Here is a 24,807-nt window from a genome sequence, read left to right on the forward strand (position 1 = left end):
CCCCTGCATCGGCAGGCGGACTCTCAACCACTGCGCCACCAGGGAAGCCCTGGGGGAAGAAATTTTAAAATAGGAACCCAGCCTTAAAGGAACAGAGTGAGGGCAAATGGATTGCATTCCCTGGAATTGTAGGTTATAAAGGCTTATGGCGGGCAGGAGAAGCTCATTTCCTAGAACTGAAGTGGAAAAGCAAAGCAGAGGGAGATGCCAAAGTGGCTTGTCCCTGAGATGCTTGAGGAATGGATTAGGATTTTCTGGATGCCATCTATGGTCAGGGTTGGTCAGGGTCAGCCCAGAAGCCTGGCCTGGGACTGAGCTGAGTGGTGAGCATGCAGCTGCCATAGCTCTGGGGAGAGAACTGGCCTGGGGACAGAGAACCTTGCTGTGTATTTGTTGGGAAATTCACAAAATGCCTGGAGGCCCCTATGTTAGTTAAGGTGCCCCAAGACATGCCAAGAAGTCTGAGAAGGGTGTGCTTTTTCTCTCTAGTTCTTAGTTTGCCTCATCAGGTTAAAAAAGAGGAGCAGTAGTCCTCAATTTCTTAATCTCTAGGTCTTTGATTTATGTTTCTGATTATTTATGGTCATAAAATGGTCAGAGTAATCTACCTGACAGCTTCCTCTTTGCTGTATAGGCTTTTTTTGTCAGTAATACTGAAATCCTTACAATGTAAGACAGACCTGTGCCAGAGATGGTCCTTGGAGTTGTAGATACCGTATTTAACACTCAAAGAACCCTTTGAAGTGGCTACGGATCCTTCCTTCATGAGGCTTGAATCAGGATTCAAACCCAGCTCTTGTTATTACAAAGCCCATTCTTTTTCACAAGGCCATCCTGACTTTCAACTTGAAGTACTTTCTTTCCTGTGTCTCGATCTTGTTTTTAACAGGAACGATGAAGATTTTCAAAATTCCAGCTGCCGTGCCTAGAAATCTACAGAAAGAAATGCTGTCTTCTCTTTGCTTAACCTTTAAATGCTTCAGACAAAAATATGGGTTGGTTTGTTTTCTAACTGTAGGAAATGCAAATGTAACTCACAAGTCGTTTCTTGAGACCACACCATCCTTCCCAAATTTGAAAGGCATGGCACTGAATTTTGGATCTTAAGATGATGGTCGTGGGTGAGCATGGAGGTAGTGAGTGAGCCCTGATGATTGTGTTTTCTGACCTCTAAGCAAGACCTACATTGTTCTTTTTACTACATAAGCCTTGCCTTTCTGCTTCTCTCTCTCTCTCTTTTTTTTTTCTGAAAGACAATATAAGGAACGTGGTAGTTTACTTTAAAGTAGATTTGATGGTGCAGTTGGCGGCAAATGGTGTTGAGTGGTGATGGAACAGTGATTTTTGGAAATAAACTGTGTAGGGGAAGAAGAGGAAAGGAGATACATATGTGCCCTGTGTTTGCATTGGAGCAAGCAACGCACAGGTGGGAGGTGTTTGTGCTCGTCACTGGGCTCGCCGTGGGTGGCCAGGACTGTCCAGAACATGATTTTATTTATCTTAGAGGAGTTGCTGTCATTTTTTTCCCTAGAACTATTGGCATTTGAGGTTCACACATCACTGAACTCCTGGTCTGTTGGCATTTGAAGAGTAGGACTCACGATGTTTCTCACTTATGGCGAGAAGTTATATAGCTAGTGCCCCAAATGGCCCAGTTCATGACCACAGGCAGCCCCAGTGTTAGGGCTGTGTGTCTAGAAATCTTGTCTGGGCTTGACAGCTTAAAAGCCTTTAGGGGGAGTTCAGCAATGGGAAACAGCTAAGAAAATTATGACAAAACGAACCCATGAAATATCCTGCAGCCAGTGAAAACGTTTATAAAGAGTCTGCAGTAACACTGAAAATGCTGATGTTATAATGATTGAAGTGGAGCCCCCAAATCCCCGAATATAACATTTTGAATGCAGAATGATCCCAATTATGTTTTAAAAATGCATAGTGAGGGCTTCCGTGGTGGCGCAGTGGTTGAGAGTCTGCCTGCCGATGCAGGGGACACGGGTTCGTGCCCCAGTCCGGGAAGATGCCACATGCTGCGAAGCGGCTGGGCCCGTGAGCCATGGCCGCTGAGCCTGCGCGTCCGGAGCCTCTGCTCCGCAACGGGAGAGGCCACAACAGTGAGAGCCTCGCGTACCGCAAAAAAAAAAAAAAAAAAAAAAAAAAAAAAAAAAAAAAAAAAAAAAGCATAGTGAAAAGATGAAATGGAAAGAGACCAAAATGTTACTAGTAGCAATTCTTAGGTAAATGAAGCTGGGTTCGTCTTTCTTTGCTTTGAATACACATATTCTTAATTTTGTTGATGTTAGTTATTTGTGACTTTAGTAAGCATATATTTTCCAATTAGGAGGATAAAGGCTTTTTTAACAGCAGAATAATAATTTCACATATTTGGGGGAAACTTGCCTTTCTGGATCAGGGAAATTTGCTTGTCCTTTGTGATTCTGGTTTCTCAGGTGACTCTTATTTGACTGAATTAACACATCACTTTGTGTAAAATAACACCTATTTGACACAAGTACTGAGATGACCTAGAAGACTTGGCAATTTTAATAGTATTAGGTGAATAATAATTTTAAGAGATAGAGTTGAATTATGAGTCACAAAATGGTATGTTCTTTCGCATTTAGGGTGCAGGCTGCTTTATTATCCATATAGAAGAGAAAGTTGGAATAATTCATTAAGCAGACTATTGGGTTTTGTCATCCTAGTGAAATTAGGACTATCCTGAGAAATTTCTGTAGAGACAGAAATAGTGACAAAACAATACTAATTATGATCATTATTGGTCCTTCACACCATACTCAGTGCGTTCTCATTACTTCCTCACAACATCTCTATGAGGTATTTTTACCCCTAATGTAAATGTGGGAAAGCTGAAGTATGAGATTCAATAACTTGCCCACGTTCCAGAGATTGTCCGTTTGTATATTTGGGATTTGGATCCATGCTGTTTGTCTCGAGAACTTATTATACTCATAAAGTATTATCAGCGATTCTAGTAAATTTCATGCAGAAATTTATATTCAACTACCTGTTTTTCTTTTAAATGAACTAAGAGATGGATGTGAATGATATTTAGACCAGTCAGAACACCGGATGACAGATGGCACTTTATGGTTTTCAGGGTATTTTCTGTTGGACAATAACCAAGTGGACAAAACTCGAATTTCAGAAGCTTATTAGGTTTTAAAAGTTATACCTAACATTTGAAATCTTCAGATCTAGAGAAAACTTGTATTTCTTCAATTTAACACTGGATTTGTATAGAAAAAAAGTGCTGGACTGGGAAGCAGTGTAATAGTGAATAAGCCAGGAGTTGGTCAGACACCTCTTGTAATTGAGGCTTCACCATTTATGGCATCTCTGACCTTGGGGAGATCACTTATCCTCATTAACCCAGTATTTCTTATTTGTAAAATGGGATTAATAATACCCACCTTATAGGGTTCTTGCAAGGAATAGAGGAAGTAATATTCATAAAATTCAGGCACAGTGCCCAATGCCTGGCATTCACTGATGGGAACCATTATTTTTGTTACTGGGAGTTGGGAATCATGGAACCTGGAGCCAGTTCTGCTGCTAACAGTGGTCGTGAGCAAGTCCCCCAACCCTTCTGGATCTTAGGCCGCAATGGCAATAATAACACTTTCTTTTTTACCTACAAGGTGAGGATGAAATCAGATTATACGTGAAGCACATGAAGCAGATTTTTGAAAAAGTGTGAAGGGCTGTACCAACATACAAGTTAAAGATGAAGGGAACAGTAGGCAGATCAGAAGGGGCAAAGTCGTTGACTTGAGTTTAGGTTGTAACTGGAACTTCCCACAGGAGTTCATTTTGCAGAGAACACGTTGAGTAAGTTATACTCAGTCTCCTGTGAAAAAAAGCTTTAATCCAGAAACCCAGCAGCATTATTCACAGATTCGCCTGCCTTGTGACCTCTTATCAAGAAAAAAGCCAGCCCCGAACTGGACATTGTGGGAAGCCTTATTGCATATTTTGCCCAGTGAGGGCTGTGCCTTTGGTTATTAGGGAACTCCCTGACAGACCTGGCCAAGGTTTACTCTTTCACTTGAGAGTGAGAAAAACAACAAAACAGCCCATTTCTTCAGCCTGGCAAGCTTTGGAAGCATCAAGTGTAGATATGTGCAAGCTGGTCCATACCCCCTCAGACCAATTTATAAAAATTATCTGTGCGCTAAATTGCCAGCCACACTCAGAGAAGTTTTGCTTTGGCAAACTCACATCAAAATTCCTGGCTATTCTCAAATCCCTGCCCGGCTGCAGGTCCTGTAGCAAACATTTTAATTACTCTTTGTTTGTCCTGACTCTTAAATGTTTGCTACAGGACAAAAAGAAATTATATTTCCAGTCCCGCTGCCCTTATTGAGATGGTTTCATGATTCTTACTGTGTTTGCCAGTATGGTGACATGCTACAACATGGGTGGGAAAGACACAGTAATTTCTTTGGAATCAGGAACGGATTTGTAGTTGGGGGTTATAAATACTCTCAGTGACTTTCTCAGGCTACCACTCACCCTAGATTCCAACAGGAATCACGTCTGTACAGAACAGTGCCAGCTCCAACCTTAATCAAGTTTAATCTGTCAGCCAAGACTGCTTTCCTACAACGGACATTTGGAGGCATTGCCTATTAAAATATCAAGTCTTTAGCACTGCCTGGAGAGCAAATCTGAAGGCTTGACTGGGACTACCATCTTTTAATTATTATTATTGTTATTGTTGTTATTTTCAAGAGCAATTGCTGTGGGAGTGAGAAGGGGACTGGTTGGAACTTAACATGCCCCCTTGGCCACCCCTGCCTAAAAGATGATTTAAAAACAGGCAGTGAGCCAGAGAATTTGCAAGGCTAACTTTCTCACGTGGAAGGGAAAAATTATTGCAATGCCCTTTAGCTAAGTACACTGACTTCAGCCTTTATAGACGGCAGTGATCACGTGGTCACCTCTTCATGAGGAAGAGAGCTTGAAACAATCACACAGCGGAACCTCCAGAGATTGGGGGTGGGATGGTATCTGATAGGGCACAGGCAGTACCTGTAAGGTTTTTTTTTTTCCTTTTTTTTAAAAGGCGAAGGCTTTTTGAGGAAGTTATCTTTTTTCCAGAAAACTAAAGTGGCCCAACTTCCTTTTCATCTTATCCATCATTGCTCTAGCAGAAAGAGATAGCTGACATGCCTCAGTCTTAGCAGACTGGTAGGGCACTACAATTGGCAGTTTTGTGGAACGCACACCTCAGATAACCGCCCTCTACAGTTTAGCATTTGAATGGGTATATGCAGGCGTGAAAAGGAGCAGACAGTATTACGAAAACAAGGTGGAGGAAGACTTTCATAAACTTTTGCAAATGTTGACACAGACCTGAAAATTAACTGAAGTTTATTCCCTATCCAAAGTATCCAGGAAAGTCACTGATTTGAAATAGAACAGGGTAATTTTATATGTGAACTATCATGAGACCAATAAAAGAATGTAGAAATGACATATAACCAGGTGCTGAAAGAAATTGGATCTGGCCAGGATAAGGACTACGGTGTAATTGGATTTGTGTGTTATCTCCTTGGGTGTTTAGGAGATCCTGTGTGTGTGTGTGTGTGTGTGTGTGTGTGTGTGTGTGTGTGTGTTTGCACTGAATGTAAGCTAACTGTTAAAAGTACGTTGTATAAAGTTTGGCCTCTGTAAAATGTGGCCTGTACTTTGGGCTCAGTCAGTCTTGGTTAGCACCTTTTGTTGTTTTTATAAAGTTTGGAATAAAATAACCACTTGTTCCTGATGGGTACCTGGACTGGGTGAGTAGTCATAACTGTAGTCATGATGATTCGTTGTCCAGATTTTGTGGAAATTGGAATCTGGATAATGCATTCCGATTTAGCAATCCTTACACCACTGTGAAGTAGAGAGGTACAAGCTTTAACAATTTTAGGAAAGTTTAGGTCACCTTAGAAATGCAGTGTCTACCAGGGAATTACCTTCCTGTAAATTTGGCCCTCTGACTCACTTCCTCACCTTCTTACCTCTCTCTCTCCTTTTTAATATAGTGTTCCTTTTATGTTGAATGACATTACCGTAGCTCTCTGCTTGGTGATCTCCTACTGCCCCTTCAAGATGCAGATAAAATATACCCACTTTGTGAAGCCCTCCCCATCCCCAAATAGAACTAATTCCTTCCATCAGTCCTTTTCTTGGAAGACTCTCAATAATGATGACTAACGCTTAATGAGCACTTCATATGCACCAGTCCCTTTATAAGCAACTGTCATTTAATCTTCGTGTCAGCTTTATGAGGCAATACTATTATTATCCCCAGTTTACAGATGAGACACCTGAGGCTTTGAGAAATTTAGTAACTTGTCCAGGGTCTCAAAGCTAGGCAGAGACAGAGCCATGGCCTAAACCCATGCCCTGTTGATTCTCTAAGTGACATAAATGACTCCCGGACCTACATAGATATATGTGATTTATGGTCACGTCAATTACAGTTTGGTATGTATGCCCTCCCAAGCAAAAATGTGAGGTTCAAGATGGTAAAAATGAAAACCCTTGTAAAAGAATAATTCTTAAAAATTCTGACTCTCACACAGATATAAAATGAATACTTGTTAAAATTTTTATATACCTCATTAATAAAAAAGGGAACCAAGAAATTTATTATAACAGATTTATAGGAGGACCACAAATTTATATGGAATAAAAGAATGTTGAAACGAATTCACAAATGGATGCAAAACTGGAGGGGGGGAGTCAATTGAACCTCCACTGGACAGAATTTATTTGCATCTGTAGATAAGAATTATTTGCATTGCCTTCACTTATCTACAAGTTACAAAGTTGTATAATAGCCCACAGACTAAGGCCTATATCCCTGTGGGATCAGATAATGCCTGGAGGCTTTATCATTCCATGAAAAGGATGCTCACTCCAGTCTTAAATTTTTCCCTATACCTTTGAGAAACAGTATTACATAGCAAAGGGCAGAAGCTCGTGGTTTAGATAGGCTCTGAATCCAAAGTACCAAGCTTACTTGTGTGACCTTGAATAAAATTTGGAAGGAATACAAAAAAGTTCACAAGCTTGGCAGGTGTGTGCATGCACACACACACGCATCCTGCAGAGAAAGATCTTGAGGGGATTAAATGTAATAATACAGGAAAAGCCCCTGGCACATAGTAGATACTACTAAATTTCAGGTATTATTATTAGTAATAAAGTGTCATGTAGTTGTTGCTTAATAAATGTTGAGTGACAAAATCAGGAGTGGACAGACTTTCCTGTTAAGGTCCAGATAGTAAATATTTTAGGCTTTGCAGGCCATATGGCATCTGTCACAACTGTGAAACTCTGCTGTTGTAACTCAAAAGCAGCCATAATAATATTTAAACAAATAATATAATTGTGTTCCAGTAAAACTTTCTTTCTAAAAACATGCACTGGGCTGGATTTTGCCTTTGGGCTACAGCTTGCTGACCCTGGACTAAATGATTAAAATGGCTAACTCAGAAGCTTGGGGTGAAGGACTAATTACTAGTCACACCTATTGGTAGACCTTGCCAATGTCACTCAAGAGGGAAACCTGGGCAGAGGTTGGCCAGTGCTAAGCTGAAGTTGTAACATGGGAGAGGGCATTTCCCTTTGTTATTATTCAAAGTAAATCTACTACTGGATATGCAGTCAGACCTAGATTTTAATGTTTTCTCTACCACGTGCTAGCTGGGTGATCATGGGCAAGTTGCCCACCACGTCTGTACCTTGGATACACCAACCCTGAGATAACCATGCGGAAATGTAAACTGTGAAATACTCTACCCAAGGTAGTAAGTACTCACTGCCGGAGAGGGAAGTTGTCCTCTATTGATTCTACCATTGTGTGGGAACTGTAATTTCTATGGTTGAAGAGTAGACTAGCTATTTCAGCAGAAGATAAATATGTAAGGTAAAAACATTCTCTCATTGTCACCAACCGGTCTCCAGAGTAACATATATTGAGTCGGAAAATTATTGTATTGGATTAGTTTTGAAAGGTCTTTAGATGTTGGCATCATGTTAAGTTGCCTTACAAATAAGCAGTTGTCTTGAAATGGACTTACGTGATGTCCCATATGTAGCTAAAAATGGTCTTTCTGCCTTAGGGACAACTGATATTTTGAAAGTAAGTCAATAAACTCAACCCAAAGTTGGAAAAAACGTTAAGGACCATTAAAACCCAACATCTGGCTACACACTTTAAAGAAGACCCATTAGCCATGCAAATATGAAGTTACCTGCACTTCTGATAAGCGAGATTAACTAAATAATGAATTCCATTAACAGCTACTCGTGAGACATTAAGACTTGGAAAACTTGGCTTTGATGAGTTGGGAAGTAGAAAAAGACAATAGAATTTGGTTTCCTTTGGCAGAGTTTTAATACAAGAAAAACCCCCTTTTTATCAGTTAGATCGAACATCTTCTCATGAACATCCCCCCAACATTTAAAAAGTAAATGGTTGTGTTTTTTATGTCTCTTAACATTCTTTCTACTGGACTGAGCCAGTTGAAGACATGTTTTCAGGTGGATCAAGTGTTCAGAAATGACCCATATTTTGTTCTAGAGGTTGTAATTGTAATGATTAATTATTAATTTAAAAAACTGTGTGCCCCATTTTAGGACAGAACCTGCTCTTATATCTCTGTGTGTTGTGTTGTGTAAGAGGAGGTTGTAAAGCTGGCGGATGACAGAGCAGACACTGAGTGGTCAGCTTGGGACAGAGCCACCTACTGGCCTTGTGCCTCTGCTTAGTCTGAGTCTGAGGTTCCTCATGTGTAAAATGGGAGAAAGACAGGGCCTACCTGCTGTAGGGATTAAATGAACACTGTCCAGATGAAGGGCATCACACACCTGGCTTTGAGGTGAAAAGTGTTGCTGTTGCTCCTCGTCATTACCATCGTTATTTTCAGCCAAAAAATTCTATGTCAGTATCCAGATGTCTTAGTCAGCTGGTATCACAAATACTATAGACTGGGTGGCTTAAACAACAGACATTTATTTCTTATGATTCCAGAGGCTGGGAAGCCCATGATCAAGGTGCCAGCCAGTTTAGTTCCTGGTGAGAGCCCCCTTCCTGGCTTGTAGATGGCTCCCTTCTTGCTCTGTCAAGGTCATCTTTCTTGTGTCTCTTTTTATAAGGCCACTAATTCCATTCATGAGGGTTCCACCCTCTTGACCTAGTTACCTCCCAAAGGCTCCACCTCCAAATACTATCGTATTAGGGCTTCAACATAGGAATTTTAGGGCAGGACACAGACACTCAGTCTGTAGCATAAGATTAGTGATAAAAAATGGGGACAGGATGAAGCTACAGGAGCTGTAATCATGTAGGATGTTGTAGTTCATTTTTGACTACTTCTCCAGTCCTCGTTTACAGTATACTCATGATAGTTTCTGTTTGTGATATCATCAGGTTTCTTTTTTCTTTTTTTTTTTTTAAAGAAGATGTTGGGGGTAGGAGTTTAGTAATTTATTTATTTATTTTTGCTGTGTTGGGTCTTCATTTCTGTGCGAGGGCTTTCTCTAGTTGTGGCAAGCGGGGGCCACTCTTCATCGCGGTGCGCGGGCCTCTCACTATCACGGCCTCTCTTGTTGTGGAGCACAGGCTCCAGACATGCAGGCTCAGTAGTTGTGGCTCACAGGCCTAGTTGCTCCACAGCATGTGGGATCCTCCCAGACCAGGGCTCGAACCTGTGTGCCCTGCATTAGCAGGCAGATTCTCAACCACTGCGCCACCAGGGAAGCCCTGTCATCAGGTTTCTATTGCCTTTCCTTCATATCCTCTCCTTTCTGTTTTCACTGGGCTTGGCTTTATCATCATATGTCTAGATTTTTACAGTTAATTTCAAGTCAGCCTCCTTTCCTTTATTGCCCCCCACCCCCATCTCCATCACCCTCACATCCTGCAGGGGCCACATCAGTTTTCCTAAAGCCAGCTTTCTTTGTGGCCCCTTGCACCTTTCAATAAGTGAAGGAGGAGGAAGTTTCCCACAGCCTCCAGGACTGGTTCAGGTCCCACAGTCTGGCTGTCTGTGGTGTGATCCCCAATGCCACCAGCCTTTCAAACCTCCCACTGCTCATTGACACAGCGACTGTGCTCTGGCCATGCCTCTTTACTCACAGGTCCCTGAGTAAGCTCAGTGTTTGCACGCAGTGCCCACTGTTCCCTGGACAGCCCTTCTTTTCTGCCTGACTTTCCAAGTCCTGTGTTTGTTTAAATTCCAATTCAAATTCCAGTTTTAGGCCACTCTCATGCCTCTTCTTTCTGAGCCGAAGATCCTTTGTCCCAGGCATTTGAAATTGACACTCTACCTTGTATTCCATGCCCTGTGTACTGTCCCCTGTCCTTCCTAGCCCTCAAGCAATGCCAGGCATTTTCTCCTTTACCCCACAGTACCATGCACATCCTTGATTATAGTACTTTGCAAATTGTTTCATAAATCACCTGTTTACATATCGCAGAGACCATCTGGGACTTGGCTTTAGCTGTCTCCCCAGTGCTTAGCACAATCTATGGTTCAGAGAAGGCGCTTAACAAATGCCTGTGAAATAACTAAATGACTGAGCAGGAATCAGGCAGGCCAATAAACATTTGTTGAAGACAAGCATACCTAGTTTTATTGTGCTTCACTTTATTGTGCTTTGCAGATACTGTGTTTTTTACAAATTGGTGGTTTGTGGCAACCCTGTGTTGAGCAAGTCTATCGGCACCAATTTTCCAGCAGCATTTGGTGACTTTGTGTCTCTGTGTCAGATTTTGGTAATTCTTACAATGTTTCAAACTTTTTCATTATTATTATACTTGTCATAGTGATCTGTGATCAGTGATCTTTGATGTAACTATTGTAATTGTTATGGCACGCCACAAACCATGCCCCATATAAGACGAGGAACTTAATCTATAAATATTTTGTGTATTCTGACTGCTCCACCAACCAGCCATTCCCCTTTTCTCTCCTCCTCTGGTCTCCCTCTTCCCTGAGACACAACAGTATTGAAATTACAACAGTTAGTAACCCTGCAATGGCCTCTAAGTGTTCAAGTGAAAGGAAGAGTTGCATGTCTCTCACTTCAAATAAAAAGCTAGGAGTGATTAAGCTTAGTGAGGAAGGCGTGTGGAAAATCAAGATAGGCTGAAAGCTAGGCCTCTTGCACCAAACACTTAGCCAAGTTGTGAATGCAAAGAAAAATTCTTGAAAGAATTGAAAAGTGCTATTCCACTGAATACATGAATGATAAGAAAGTGTAACAGCCTTATTGCTGAGTGGTCTGGATAGAAGATCCAACCAGCAAGATTAGGTTTTCACTTACCTTTAAGTGAAAGCCTAATCCAGAGCAAGGCCCTAACACTCTTTAATTCTGTGACGGCTGAGAGAGGTAAGGAAGTCACAGAAGAAAAGCTTGGAGCTAGCAGAGGTTGGTTCGTGAAGCTTAAGGAAAGATGTCTCCATAACACAAAGGTGCAAGGTGAAGCAGCAAGTGCTGATGCAGAAACTGCCACAAGTTATCCAGAAAATCTAGCTGAGATAATTAATGAAGGTGGCTGCACTAAACAACAGATTTTCAATGTAGGTGAAACAGCCTTATATTGGAAGAAACGCCATCTAGGGTTTCCATAGCTAGAGAGGAGAAGTCAATGCCGGACTTCAACCTTCAAAGGACAGGCTGACTCTCTTGGTAGGGGCTAATGCAAGTGGTGACTTTGAGTTGAAGCCAGTGCTCCTTTAGCATTCCAAAAATCCTAGGGCCCTTAAGAATTATACTAAATCTACTCTCCCTGTGCTCTATAAATAGAACAACAAAGCTTGGATGACAGCACATATGTTTATAACGTGGTTTACTGAATATTTTAAGCCCAGTGTTGAGACCTACTACTCAGAAACAAAACAAAACAAAACCTTCTTTTCAGAATATGACTGCTCATTGACAATGCACCTGGTTTGCCAAGAGCTCTGATGGAAATGCCCAACGAGATTCATGTTGTTTTCATGCCTGCTAACACAGCATCCATTCAAGTTTGTGGATCAAGGAGTCATTGTAAGAAACACATTTTGTATGGCTGTAGCTGCCACAGATAGTGATTCCTGTCATGGATTTGGGCAAAGTAAATTGAAAACCTTCTGGAAAGGATTCACTGTTCTAGATGCCATTAAGAACACTTGTGTTTCATGAGAAGAGGTAAAAATATTAACAGTAACAAGAGTTTAGAAGAAGTTGATTCCAGCCTTCATGGATGACTTTGAGAGGTTCAAGACTTCAATGGAGGAAGTAACTGCATATGAGGAAATACCAAGAGAACTAGAATTAGAAGTGGAGCCTGAAGATGTGACTGAATTGCTGCAATTTCATGATAAAACTTTAATGGATGAAGAGTTGCTTCCTATGGATGAGCAAAGAAAATGGTTTGTTGAGATGGAATCTACTCGTGGTGAACATGCTGTAAAGACTGTTGAAATGACAGCAGAGGATTTAGAATATTATATAAACTTAGCTGATTAAAACAGTGGCAGGGTTTGAGAGGACTGACTCCAGTTTTGAAAGAAGTTTTACTGTGGATAAAATGCTATCAAACAGCATGGCATACTACAGAGAAATTATTTGTGAAAGGAAGAATCAGTAGATGCGACAAACTTCATTGTTGTCTTATTTTAAGAAATCGCCACAGCCATCCCAGCCTTCAGCAGCCACTATCCTGATCAGTCAACATCCATGAGCATCAAGGCAAGACCCTCCACCAAGCAAAAAGATTACAACTCACTGAAGCTCAGATGATAGCATTTTTTAGCAATACAAATTTTTTTAAATTAAAGATGTACATTTAAAAAAATTTTTTAGATATAATGCTATTGCACGCTTTATAAAGTATAGTGTAAACATAACTTGTATATGCATGGGGAAACCAAAAAAATTCTTGTGATATTCGCTTTATTGTGGTGGTCTGGAATCGAACCCACAATCTCTCTGAAGTATGCCTGTCGTGAACTGACAGATCGACTGCAGAATCCTTGAAGGAAACACCCTTGTTGCTTCTTTGTCTTCCAGGACTTGCCATGGCACCTGGCACGTAGGTAGATGCTTAAGAAATTGTTACTGACTGACTACCTTACTGACTGACTGTGTGGAATGACAGGCCTTCAGTACAGTGTCACGTGCCTTTTTTTGTTTTTTCAATTGCAAGGCCAGTATCCAGAAGTGTAAGCCGATTAACCTGGTTGTTAGGTTAAAAGAATAGGAAACATTTAACCCCAGACAACACATCTCCAGTGGGATACTTATGACCCAACCATATGCCATCTGAGAGGCTTCAGTGGCTCCTACAGTAGTTAGCCTGATGGGCACCAAAACCCCTCCAGTGGGACCAACAGAAGGACCAGGAATTCCTATCGCGTGCAGTGCACGAAGAATTAAATTGTTACCACTTAATATTCATTGAATGTCAGTGCTGTACTTTTGTACTAGGAAAAAATAGATGAGACACGAGACACACTCCGTGCAGTGGGCTTTGTTAGCTCTAATTAGTTGGTAGTAGAACAGTGCTGATACAGCAGTTCAGCAGTTAAAGGAAAGCAGTGCCCTCGGTACAAATGTGAGTATATTTATGCATCTGGTTCTGTTATGCTTCCTTACTGTGTTTCAGCACCGTTACTGTTCTGGGGCATGATGGCTAAATTGGGAGAGTTTTACCAGCTCAAAGTTGTAGCAAAACAAGAACAGCCCCATTTCTGAAGGAACTATTTAAATCCCACATCCTTTAATTTTTGTTTTATTGTGGTAACTGGGATTCTGGCTTCTTTGTTCTCTTTTACACTAGAAATACCTGGGAGCTCCATCTATGGCCCTAAATTGCAGTTTCACTTCTCTTTATATGTAAGGTCTGGCTAATACTGATTATATTTGGATGGATCTGGACTGTGTTCACCTTTGCATTGTCTGGAGACCAGAAGGTAAAATTGTGAAGAGAAAGAACATGCTTTAAGCTGCTTGCAAGACTGACTTGTTTCTGAGGTCTTGCACAGATTCCTAGTGGTGTAGGAACGAAGCAGCTAGTCATCTGGGCATCATTTGGTCCTGCCCCTCTTTTCATACTTGAAGAACAGAGGCTATAGGAGGGAAAGTGACTTGCCCAGGGTCACATAGCTAATTGATGACCAGTGTAGGAAGGCCCTGGACACCACAACCAGAGCTCTTTTTAATGAGGCTTGTCTCTCAACTAAAATAGCCCCTCTAACGACACCTGTATTTGGAAACATTCACAATCAGTCTGACTTGACATCTCTGAGAATGAGGAACACTCTTTATCTTTACCAATATTCTAAAAATCAAATTTTATATTTCTTATTTTCCCTATGAACTATAACGTGTGGTTTTTGAAGTTTTAAGAGACTCCATTCAACTGGATAATGTACATAAGAATTGAGGGTGTCAGTGTATGGAGCCCTAAAACTTGGATCGTTTTGACAATTAATTCAAATAATTTTGAGCAGTCTCTCTAGATATTAATGGCTACAAGAGTTTAGGTGGTTGATTTGCTCTCATTTTATAATTTTTATCATCTTTTTCTCCAAGTGCAGGTATATTTTTAGGTTCCAAAATTAAGTTGGTAGAAAGAGAAGTGAATTGGAAGTTAGAAAACTTGAGTTCTGGTTCTGTAGAGTGGACAAACCTTAAACAATTTTAGTACTTACCTATTTCTTTTAATGTGTCATTGAAAAATACAACGTGTATCCACGTCATGACTTCATAGATGATATTGTTTAGGGAAAAACTAAAAAAAAATTGTGTAAAAGCTGTAAGACGCTTAACAAAAATTAAGTAATAGTATACACAGAAAGGCAAAAACTGTGAAGAGGATATTCAAAGAAGAGAAACACGGGATTAGATCATCTCTGAAGCCCTTCCAATCTAAAAATTGTGTCACTGTACTAACTTAAGCCTGGTATTTATTTATTCATTGTTTTGCTGGCAGGTTTTACATATCTTTATCAAACAGTCAAGTGGAGAAGGGACTGAATTCTTATGTCTAGGGAGGATGGTGTAACATCACAAACCTAATTTTAACTCTCATGCCATCTGAATTTTCAGGGTAAAAATGAAAGCTTTAATGTCACATTCGAAAACTTTTTAAAGTCAGTGGAATGCATAAGCACAACATTGGGGTTTTCAAGTGGAATGGGGGATGATAAATACATAGAAATCCTGTTCAAATGTTTTGTAAGGGTTATAGTCTACCCTGACGCTGAATTGTAAGCTAATTGTGTACAATAGGCTTTTACTGCACTCTTGGCCTAAAGAAGAAATACATGTCATAACAAACCACATGATTACAGCTTTTCTGAAGATCTGTCAATAGGACTTGCAACACTGTGTACATTTGTTATTGGAAAAAATATCAAATATGGCCAGAAGAGGATTCCATAGTGGAAGCAATAATATTGTCATATTAGTTTTTTATGGGTAAAAAACTCTAATGGGTCAAGATGGAATAAATGAGAATGTTTTATTTGTTTGAATAGGCCATAGGATATATAAACATTTGACAATCAAGCTTTAAGAACAAGATTTGAGGCTTGGCACAAAACCTGGAGACTTAATTGGAAAACCATTTAAGATGTTAACTCAGGCCTCGCCTAGGAAAGTCCTCCAGGGACTTTCCAGCTCTGTTGGTTCTCCATCGCCTGTACTAGAATTTGTCTCGGATAAACAGTTCACTGGCCCATGAATCCACGTGGCCCATGAATTCTGACACTATAGATGGAGGGGTTCTGACCAATCAGATTGTATTCAGGAGATCACTAGGATTCTGGGGGCACTTGACATCCTATCACGCAAGGAAAAAATTGAAGAAAATGTGGCTACTCAATTAGGTTAGGGAAGATTTCAGGGGATTGTAATACATGTCCTCAAATATCTGAAGAATTGTCAAACGGAAAAGGGACTGAATTCTCCTTTGCTATTTCAGAGTGCAGAACTAGGATTAAGAAGGAAGTGACAGGAAGGAAGTGAATGTTTTTATTGACTGTGGATTATGTGCCCAGTGCTGTGCTGGCTGTTGTTTGTGTGATCTCCTTTAATTTCATCAAGTTGTGTGGCAGCTGTTATTATCTCCTTGTAACAGAAGGAGAGATGGAGGTCAGAGAAACTAACTACTAATAGTAGTAAAAATACTTCCACTGAATTAAAAAAAAATACCCCAAAACCCTAGCATTTATTGTCTGCTGTGTGTCAGGCACTGTTCTAAGTACATTATTCTTGAGTACACTATTTGTACATTATTCTTTTTCATCCTCATGGCAGTCCTATGAGTACCTCATGGCAGGTACTATTTGTATACTCATTTTATTGGTAAGGAATCCAAGGCACAGGAATTAAGCACATTGCTTGGTGTCACACTGTTAATAAATGTGGAGTGGGATTCAGAACCAGATTGTCTGGCTTTATAGCCAAACATGCCCCCACCCTTACGTCATTCTGCATCTTTACTTTCAGAGCATGTGCTGTGTGCCAATCTAGTGCCTGACAATTTATATCCTATAGTAATATAACAGACTAGGCATTATTATTCCCATTTTACAGATGAGGAGAAAATTGAGGCTAAAGGAATGAAATAACTTGCCTGAAACAAATAGCTAGGCCAAATTGTTACTCAGTCTTCAGGCTCCAGGCCAAGTCACTTTGGACCACGCTCAGCTTTCTCAGAGTTTCTGGATCGGAAACTTTCTAGCAAGTAGAGCTATCAATAACCAGAATGGGCTGCCCTGGGGGAAGGAGAGGGGACTCAGGAGCTCCCCTTCTCTGGAAACACTGGAGAGAAAATTTATGTCAACTAGGCAGGGAAGGGATAGAGGAGATTCAAGCTTCATATGAAGAATTGAACCCAATGCTCTCTAAGGTTTTGTCCAGCTCTGGGATTTTATGATGCTGTGTTTTCTTCTCATCTTCCCATGTCATCTTGTTTTCCCCTGGGTGTACTCAGATGTACGTGCAAATCTCAGTCTGCTATTTGAATCTAGCTCTGGGGGTTAGATTGCCTTGGTAAGAGACTCACTTGCTAGGATATTTGACATGATTCCCTAGGGGAAATGTTAGGTCATGTGAGAAGTCAGCAGCATAAGCAGTAAGCGGTAAGGCTGTTAACTAAGAAGGAAAATGCAGCGGGAGGGTCTTCCCACAATGTGAACAGGTAGATCTTCCCATAGCAGTCAGGGTCTCCCTTAAACTTGCTTTCACAGGAAAATGTTTGGCTGTCTTGCCTTTTTCAGGGCGTTTGCCTAATACCCAATTTGGAAATAGTTGTTTCCCTAGGGTTGTCTCAACTTTCATTATATCCATGGCAACTTGACTACTCTAGTAGATATCTTATTTTCAGCTCTGAATGCCTTTGGGTGGAAATGCCTTCCTTCCGATGACCCCCCAGGTGATATTTGTCATGTTATTCAGTATGGCTCTGACAGGCTGCACCATCTTGTCTTCCTGTACTTAGTCCTGTGCATAACAAAGAACATCAGTGTCTCTGGGTCAGGGGATGTATGTAAATTCTGTATCTGCATCTTTATATCCCCCAATCTTCTACCTTGAGTCAACCCTCCATATCTCTCCCCAACATCTACTAATTGTTTCTCTTTGATGACATCAGGTTGGTGGTGTTGATGGGTGGGCCCTCTCAGCCCTCCTGTGTCCCTCTGACTCATTCTTTTATTTCAGCTGAAAGCTGACAAGACACATTTTTCTTCCTTCTTCCTCTCCCCTCTTTTTTTTTTTTTTTTTTTTTTAATCTCTTGGCCTTTATTTCACTGTTAATGATGTTGGACATTTGAGTGTTTCTCTGGAGGAGGCAGAAAGGTGGGGGAGGATGTTGAAGCCACTCAAAAATTTGACTGGTGTTTCAAGTCATAGAAAGTGACCTCCCAGCAGAGAGCTAAAAAACATATCATGTACCACATGATGATTCACTTCTCTAAACTGAAGAGGTTCATAGCATATATCTGTGCTCCTTTCTGCTTTATAAATTCAAAATGATGACTCTGATGTCCCTCTGATAAATTCAGATGGACTCCTAAAGGATTTTTATGCAGTAGTTGTGCCCATAGCTTAGCTGAGTTGTGGAAAGAAAGAAACGGGATTGTCTATGCTTTACCATCAGGATGAGAACTGAACTGGAAAATAAAGATATATAAATATTGAATTTATTCATATAAAGTCCAGTGGTTTCATTTCAGATGTTGGTGGTTTCAGTATACATGTGCACAGTCCCAATCTGGCGAGTATCTTAACTTTAGGTATAAGAATAGAATATTACGTATCACTTTCAGAGGGTGACACAGTCTGCTGCGGCAGGGAACAGTTCTTCATTCCCTGGCAAAAATACTTTTAGAAGATAGGCAATATAGGGGCTTCCCTAGTGGTGCAGTGGTTGGGAGTCCGCCTGCCGATGCGGGGGACGCGGGTTCGTGCCCCGGCCCGGGAGAATCCCACATGCCGCGGAGTGGCTGGGCCCGTGAGCCATGGCCGCTGGGCCTGCGCGTCCGGAGCCTGTGCTCTGCCTTGTCGAAAAGAAAAAAAAAAAAAAAAAAAGATAGCCAATATCAATTGATACAATTTGAATCTTGAGACCGAGTATAATAGTCTCAGTAATGGAAAGGCAGACAAACATTTTTATATACATTTTATTTTAATATTTATTTATTTTTATTTACTTATTTGGTTGTGCTGGGTCTTAGTTGCGGTACACGGGATCTTCATTGCCGCTTGTGGGATCTTTAGTTGCGGCATGTGGGTCTTTTAGTTGTGGCATGTGAACTCTTAGTTGCGGCATGTGGGATCTAGTTCCCTGACCAGGGATCGAACCTGGGCCCCCTGCATTGGGAGTGTGGACTCTTAGCCACTGGACCACCAGGGAAGTCCTTATATATATTTAAAAAAAATCAACGTTGGATATAATCATGAGGGTTTCCAAGTTACTCATGAGATGTCAGTGGATTAGTGAATTTTCTCCATGATAACAGCATTGTTAATTTCTAACCTTTACAGGAAAAATCCTTTTTTTTTTTTTGCAGAAGTTAAACTTTCTTTTTGGGTTTCCAATGAGACTCGCTGCTTTCACCAGTTCACAGTCCCTCCGTCCTTCCTTTCTTATTCCTTACTTTCCTTCTTCTCTGACAAAGATAAAATTAAATTAAAAGATTAACCGTTAAAGAAATGCAGGACTATCCAGGTTGTATACTGATGTCTTTATTTCCTTCACGAAAATTGCCATTGTTCAAACAGATTGTTTCTTTTTTAAAAAGTGGAAAAAGGAACAAAAAATTAAACAAAGCCTTTAGAGGCAACATGTACAGGGAATCTTGTGTTGAGCTTTCCCTGTGTTCTCTGCTGCATTTTAATGACCCAGGGTGGGGCGGTGATATGAAATATTGTTCCTTATTTAACGTTTTACACTCTCATCTCCACATTGTGTATTTGCTTCTCTTGTGACCTTTTCGTTGCATTGGTAACTGCTTCTTTTCATCCATAATCCAAAGTAAGTGTACCTTCCTGCAGAGAAATTACAGGAAGCTGTCAGTGTTGAGTTAATATAGTTAAAGCACCCTTAACTCTGCTATAAACCCCTTAAATAATTAAAACTGTATGCTTGAAGAGTCAGATTTGCATTTCTTTGCCAAGTTTATTTAGCACACTTTGTTACACTCAATTAAATGAGAATGTTCTGTTTCACTTTCTTTGCTTCGGGTGGATCATTTTGCCTTTTGATTCTTGTGCCCTAGTGGTAATTTCACAGTGCTTAGGTCTCTAAAACTGAACATATATTAATGCATATGTAGATCTATACACACCCATTAAAAGGTTTACTATTTGTACTGAATAGAATCTTTGCCCAAGGCATTTGAGCATTCCAAGTAACCTAAGGTGTAACTGGGACAGCAGATAATTCATGGTGGTAAAGAAGGAGCTGGACAGAGTTGTTGGAACATCCAGTGTTTTATTTAAAAAGCCCTGTTACTTCGGCATCACCTTCCGTCCCCACAGTTTGATTTGTGAATCTCCCTGCGAAAACAAGAAGATAAAAGGTGTTGAATGGTTCTAGAAAGGAAATTAAATACAAATACTATGACTCTTCACATCTCAGTTGGCAAAGCATGTGCAGAATGTTCTTCATAAATTAGTTCATTGCTTAAGTTATGCATGTTTAAGGAGGAATAAATTAGTTATCCATTTCCTAATGAGTAGTGGGATCAATTGGAGCTTGATGAGAGAGGAAAGAGCATCATTTTACTTCCCCAGTTGGGTTCGATATCCCTAAACTTCACCATTAATCACTCTCTTGATTTCCTGAGTTATTTCTGACTCTACGTGTAAGATAGTCTGGCCTTTTAATTTTCCTACCAGGTAAGTAAGACTCTTTGAATTTGCCCAGTGGGTTTGTAGACGGGAGATGCTATCTCCTTTGCACCCAGAAGTGTTCCTTGTTACAATGGGCCCTTCTGTCTTTGCATCGGTTTGTCTGGGTGTGTTCATGGATAACAGTCAATATGTATGTGCGATGACAATTACGAGGGTTCTAATATGTTTAACTGTTATGGGATCTGTTATGTCTACTTTAGGGTCGACCCCATCCCATATGACACTCCAAAACCAGCGGGCCACACGCGGTTTGTCTGCATCTCAGACACACACTCCAGAACAGATGGTATCCAGATGCCTTATGGGGACATCCTTCTCCACACAGGCGATTTCACCGAGCTGGGACTGCCCTCAGAGGTTAAGAAGTTTAATGACTGGTTAGGTAAGGAATGATTGCGTTCTGGCACCCCCAATTAACCTTTCCCGTCCGAGTGTCACTCACTGCGTCCTAATTGAATTAGAGCACTTGGAAGCTAGCTCAGCCATTTCTCGTATGAAATGCGGTGGTGTCTAGCTTTAATCCAATTCTGTTAATTAAAGATGAATTTTTAGATATTTAATTTTACTGTGCATCCTTTCAGTGCCTGGCCTCGGTGGCTCTGGGGCAAAGGGATGGAAAGCTTTGAAACCAATCTCCTCTCATTCATTCTGCTTTAATGAGGGCATTCATTGGCACACATGAGACGTAGAATCATATTTTTAATTCATTGGCTCTGCAATCCTTCCCAGATATTATGAGTGAAGACCTACTAGTAAGAGACCATTTCTAAGGAATGAAGGAGGATGTAAAAGCCCGTATATAAAGGGAGGGTCCTAGCACAGGGCTGCTTGGGGGCAGCTTTCCCAAGTGAACCAGAAGGGTATCCTAAGACCCCTGAAAAGATAAGATGTCCTGCTGTAAAGCTCCAAAAATTTGGAATACGAAACCACCCTCCACTCTGTGGAAAGGTAATAGCAACTTTGTGGTTTCTGTAGAGGCACCCATAGGTCGGGGTTATGGGGAAAATGTTGGCTCCTGGGTCAGGCAGTTGCCAAATATTAGCATTACAAGGCAGTCATGGGGTTTTTCGTAGATTAGATGACAGATCTTTTTCAGAATCCTCTTAGGTGAGGGAAAGGAGTATAAGAATTACATAGTAAAGAGTAAAAATCACTCTGCAAGAATAATGTCATGAATAATGTGTCAGCCAACAAAAATTGAAACTTGAAAATTCATTTTTCCATCAAACTAAAGCAGGGTTTGAGACATTTTTAAATAATTGATTAAGTGATAAAATATATGTGTTAATGGAAAACAATATTCATTAAAAACAGCTAAAATATTTTAAAAACAATGAGCCTAACTATAACATAACTATTTTGAGTTTTCCTGTGACCTTGCACATCTATCCACCTTTTATAAAGTTGACATCAGGGTACACATCTGCTCTTTTACTTTTGTCTGTTTTCATTTCATAGTATTGGTAAGATTTTAATTGATTTTGCATAACTTCCATATTTATCCTTTTTGATAGCAGTATGACATTTGTATTGTTCTGTATGTTTATTTAATAAGACATCCCTCTAAAAAATGAACATTTAAATTGATAACAATTTTTCCTCTGAAGCTAGCACTGAAATGTGCGTTTTCATTTGTATATGTCTTTTTGCTTCCATTGACTTATTTCTTAGGGTAAAATACTGTATGAGTTAAATTACTAAGTCAAAGGATATGAAATTGTTTATGATTCTTGCTGTACATTGGCATCTTGCTTTCCAAGGGGATTGTAGCTGTGTACTGAATATACCAATTTTACCACGATCTTGGCAACATTGGATATTGGAGCTTTATATTTTGTACTGTTTCAGTAGGTATTCAGTTATCTCACTTAAAACAGCAAGATATCTTAAATATCATTCAGCATAATCTCATTTTTACAAATGACTCAGATACACAGAAATTAAATGACTTTCTCAGAGTATCCTTGGGGTAGAGCTGGGCCTATAATCCAGATCTTCTCACTCCTCTTTTGCATCTGTCAAATTTGCTTTCAAGTACTATTATCTCTTCATTTTAGCAACTTGTATTTATGAACTATTAGCAGACAAAATTATTTGGGGTTGAATTTTGACAGTTTTAAACTGTTCTGTGACAACTGAATCTCAACACAGAAATGATCTCGCTGCATTGACAATGTTGATTTGTAAAGGAGTAACCCTGTGGGAAGCGTTTACAGAAATAAAAGACAGGATAGATCCTGGTTATAATCTTGTTTAGCCACTGACCTTGGGCAACTGAGTTAACCTCGCTTTTCCCCTTGGTTTCCCTCTGTAGAACGAAGGATTAATACCACCTGTCTTTCGGGTTTGTTGTGCAGATTAATCAGTAAATGATTGCAGCTAGGAAGTTTTTGTGGGCCATTAATAACTGAATGGGGGGCTTCCCTGGTGGCGCAGTGCTTGAGAGTCCGCCTGCCGATGCAGGAGACGCGGGTTCGTGCCCCGTTTCGGGAGGATCCCACATGCCGCGGAGCGGCTGGGCCCGTGAGCCGTGGCTGCTGGGCCTGCGCGTCCGGAGCCTGTGCTCCGCAAATGGGAGAGGCCACAACAGTGAGAGGCCCGCATAACGCAAGAAAAAAAAAAAAAACAAAAAAAAACAAAAAAAAACTGAATGGGGAATGTGGCGAACGAACCATCAGCAGATATTTACAGGGTAAAAACAAGAGGAGATCAGAGGAATTATTTAGTAGAATGGAAGTAAACACAGGGAGATTTCATAAGGGAATGTACTCCATAGATGGAAAAGTGCCATAACTAAGGAAATAAAAAGGTAAAGAAATAAAATGCTGAGGTCCAATTGCAAGGTCAATTCCTTCTCGTCCCATTTCCCCTCTGATCTCCTGAGGCAGGAGGAAGAGGTCTCTGCAAGGGACGCAGAATGTGAGGCTGAAGGGAGCCCACAGCGGGGTAAGGATAGAGAAGTTTAGAATCCCATAGGGAAAGCCCAGAGTAGCTCAGTTACCCCAGCAACCTCAGGGTGCTCCAAGGGTGAGAGATGGTGTGTGATGACACTCTACCACTTGGCTCAGTTGGGAACCTCTCACCTGAAAAGAGCGCTTCCAGCAACAGCTGCCAGGTGGCCTAGGAGAGTGGAGTCAGGGGTCAGATCAGTCTAGGGCTTTTGCCATAACAGGGCATTCAACTCTCACCAGAATGGTTCCTCACAGATTTGGCAGGCACTGAGATCCAGTGAACCTCTAACTCATTTCCATCTCTCTAGTCTAGGCCACCCTGATTCTTGGAAACAGCCCGACCATCCCCCAGGCTCCCTTACTTTCCCAAAAGGCTAATCTATTTCGGCTATAGGCTAGGCACTCCTCTCCCTATAATATCCTTTGAAGGTTGCTAATGTTATCTGCATTTTACAGATGAGGAACCTGGAGCTCAGCTGGGCTATCTTACCCGAGATCATTTAGCAGAAAAGAAACTCAGAGAGGCTAAGAAATCCACCCAGATTCACTCAGTGAGTAAACTTGGGGTTGTCTGACCCCCAAGTTATGAGCTCTTTCCCATTCCGTGGTGTTATGAGTGGGTTTATGGCAGCTAGGAAGCTTGCAGACTTTAGGCTTGAATTAAATATGGTAGCTTCCAGCAGCTTCATGTGGAAGTTGAGTAGCTATTTGACCATGTGCTGTTATTTTAAAGATGTGGTTAAGCTCTGCCCATCTTGAATCTCACGCTGACCTACCAGCTGCAGGGGCTGAGAATCCCATCACGAGTTCTGTGTTGGTTCAGACATGGTGGGTCCCTGGTTAATTTGTACATACGCCACCTGGCAGGAGGAACACACAAAGTTATTAATACAGAGTAGTTTATGAGATAAGCAGGCGGCACAGGGTCATAAGATGATAGGACCCAAACTAGGTACAGCCAAAGGTTGGAAAGGTAATGCAGCCTGTAATGATTACGAGCAGCTGGGAAGAGCCTGTGTTGAATTCCCTGCCTTTGATAAGTTGCTTAAAATCCTGAGCCTTGATTTTCTCATTTGTAAAATGGGCGTAATAATAATAATATACCCCATGGTTGCTGTGAGAATATACTCTGTGATAAAGCTTGTACCATTCTTAACACACCCCTTGGCCTCTGGACTTTCAACAGATAGTGTAGAGGGAGACAACACAGCCAGCGGCATAGAATGCAAAAGGCAGAGACTAGAAAGGACTGGCGCCATAGAGGAATTTAGAGTGTAAGAGGGAGCCCAAAGAGGCATAAGAGTAGAGGCTGAAGACAGGTCTCCCTCTTAACAATTACACTAGTGGGACAGAATATTGGGACTGTAAGAAGTCTTGGAGGTCCCACCTCCTCATTTTTTTTTTTTTTTTTTTTTTT

The 24,807-nt window shown here is 40.9% G+C and overlaps 1 protein-coding gene across 2 annotated transcripts in view; it reads left to right on the plus strand.

Annotated features, from left to right (window-relative positions):
* Window positions 1-24,807, plus strand: part of MPPED2 (metallophosphoesterase domain containing 2) — a 177,119-nt gene that overhangs the window by 28,916 nt on the left and 123,396 nt on the right. The window contains exon 3 of one of the 2 annotated variants that reach the window (XM_007460929.1): window positions 20,640-20,821. The exons of the other annotated variant lie outside the window; for it this stretch is intronic. Coding sequence (XP_007460991.1) covers window positions 20,640-20,821 — 182 coding nt within the window. The remainder of the gene's footprint in view (window positions 1-20,639; window positions 20,822-24,807) is intronic. 2 annotated transcript variants of the gene reach the window in all.

The sequence above is a fragment of the Lipotes vexillifer genome, unplaced genomic scaffold (genome assembly GCF_000442215.2).
Source record: "Lipotes vexillifer unplaced genomic scaffold, Lipotes_vexillifer_v1.1 scaffold627, whole genome shotgun sequence".
Lineage (NCBI taxonomy): Eukaryota > Metazoa > Chordata > Mammalia > Artiodactyla > Lipotidae > Lipotes > Lipotes vexillifer.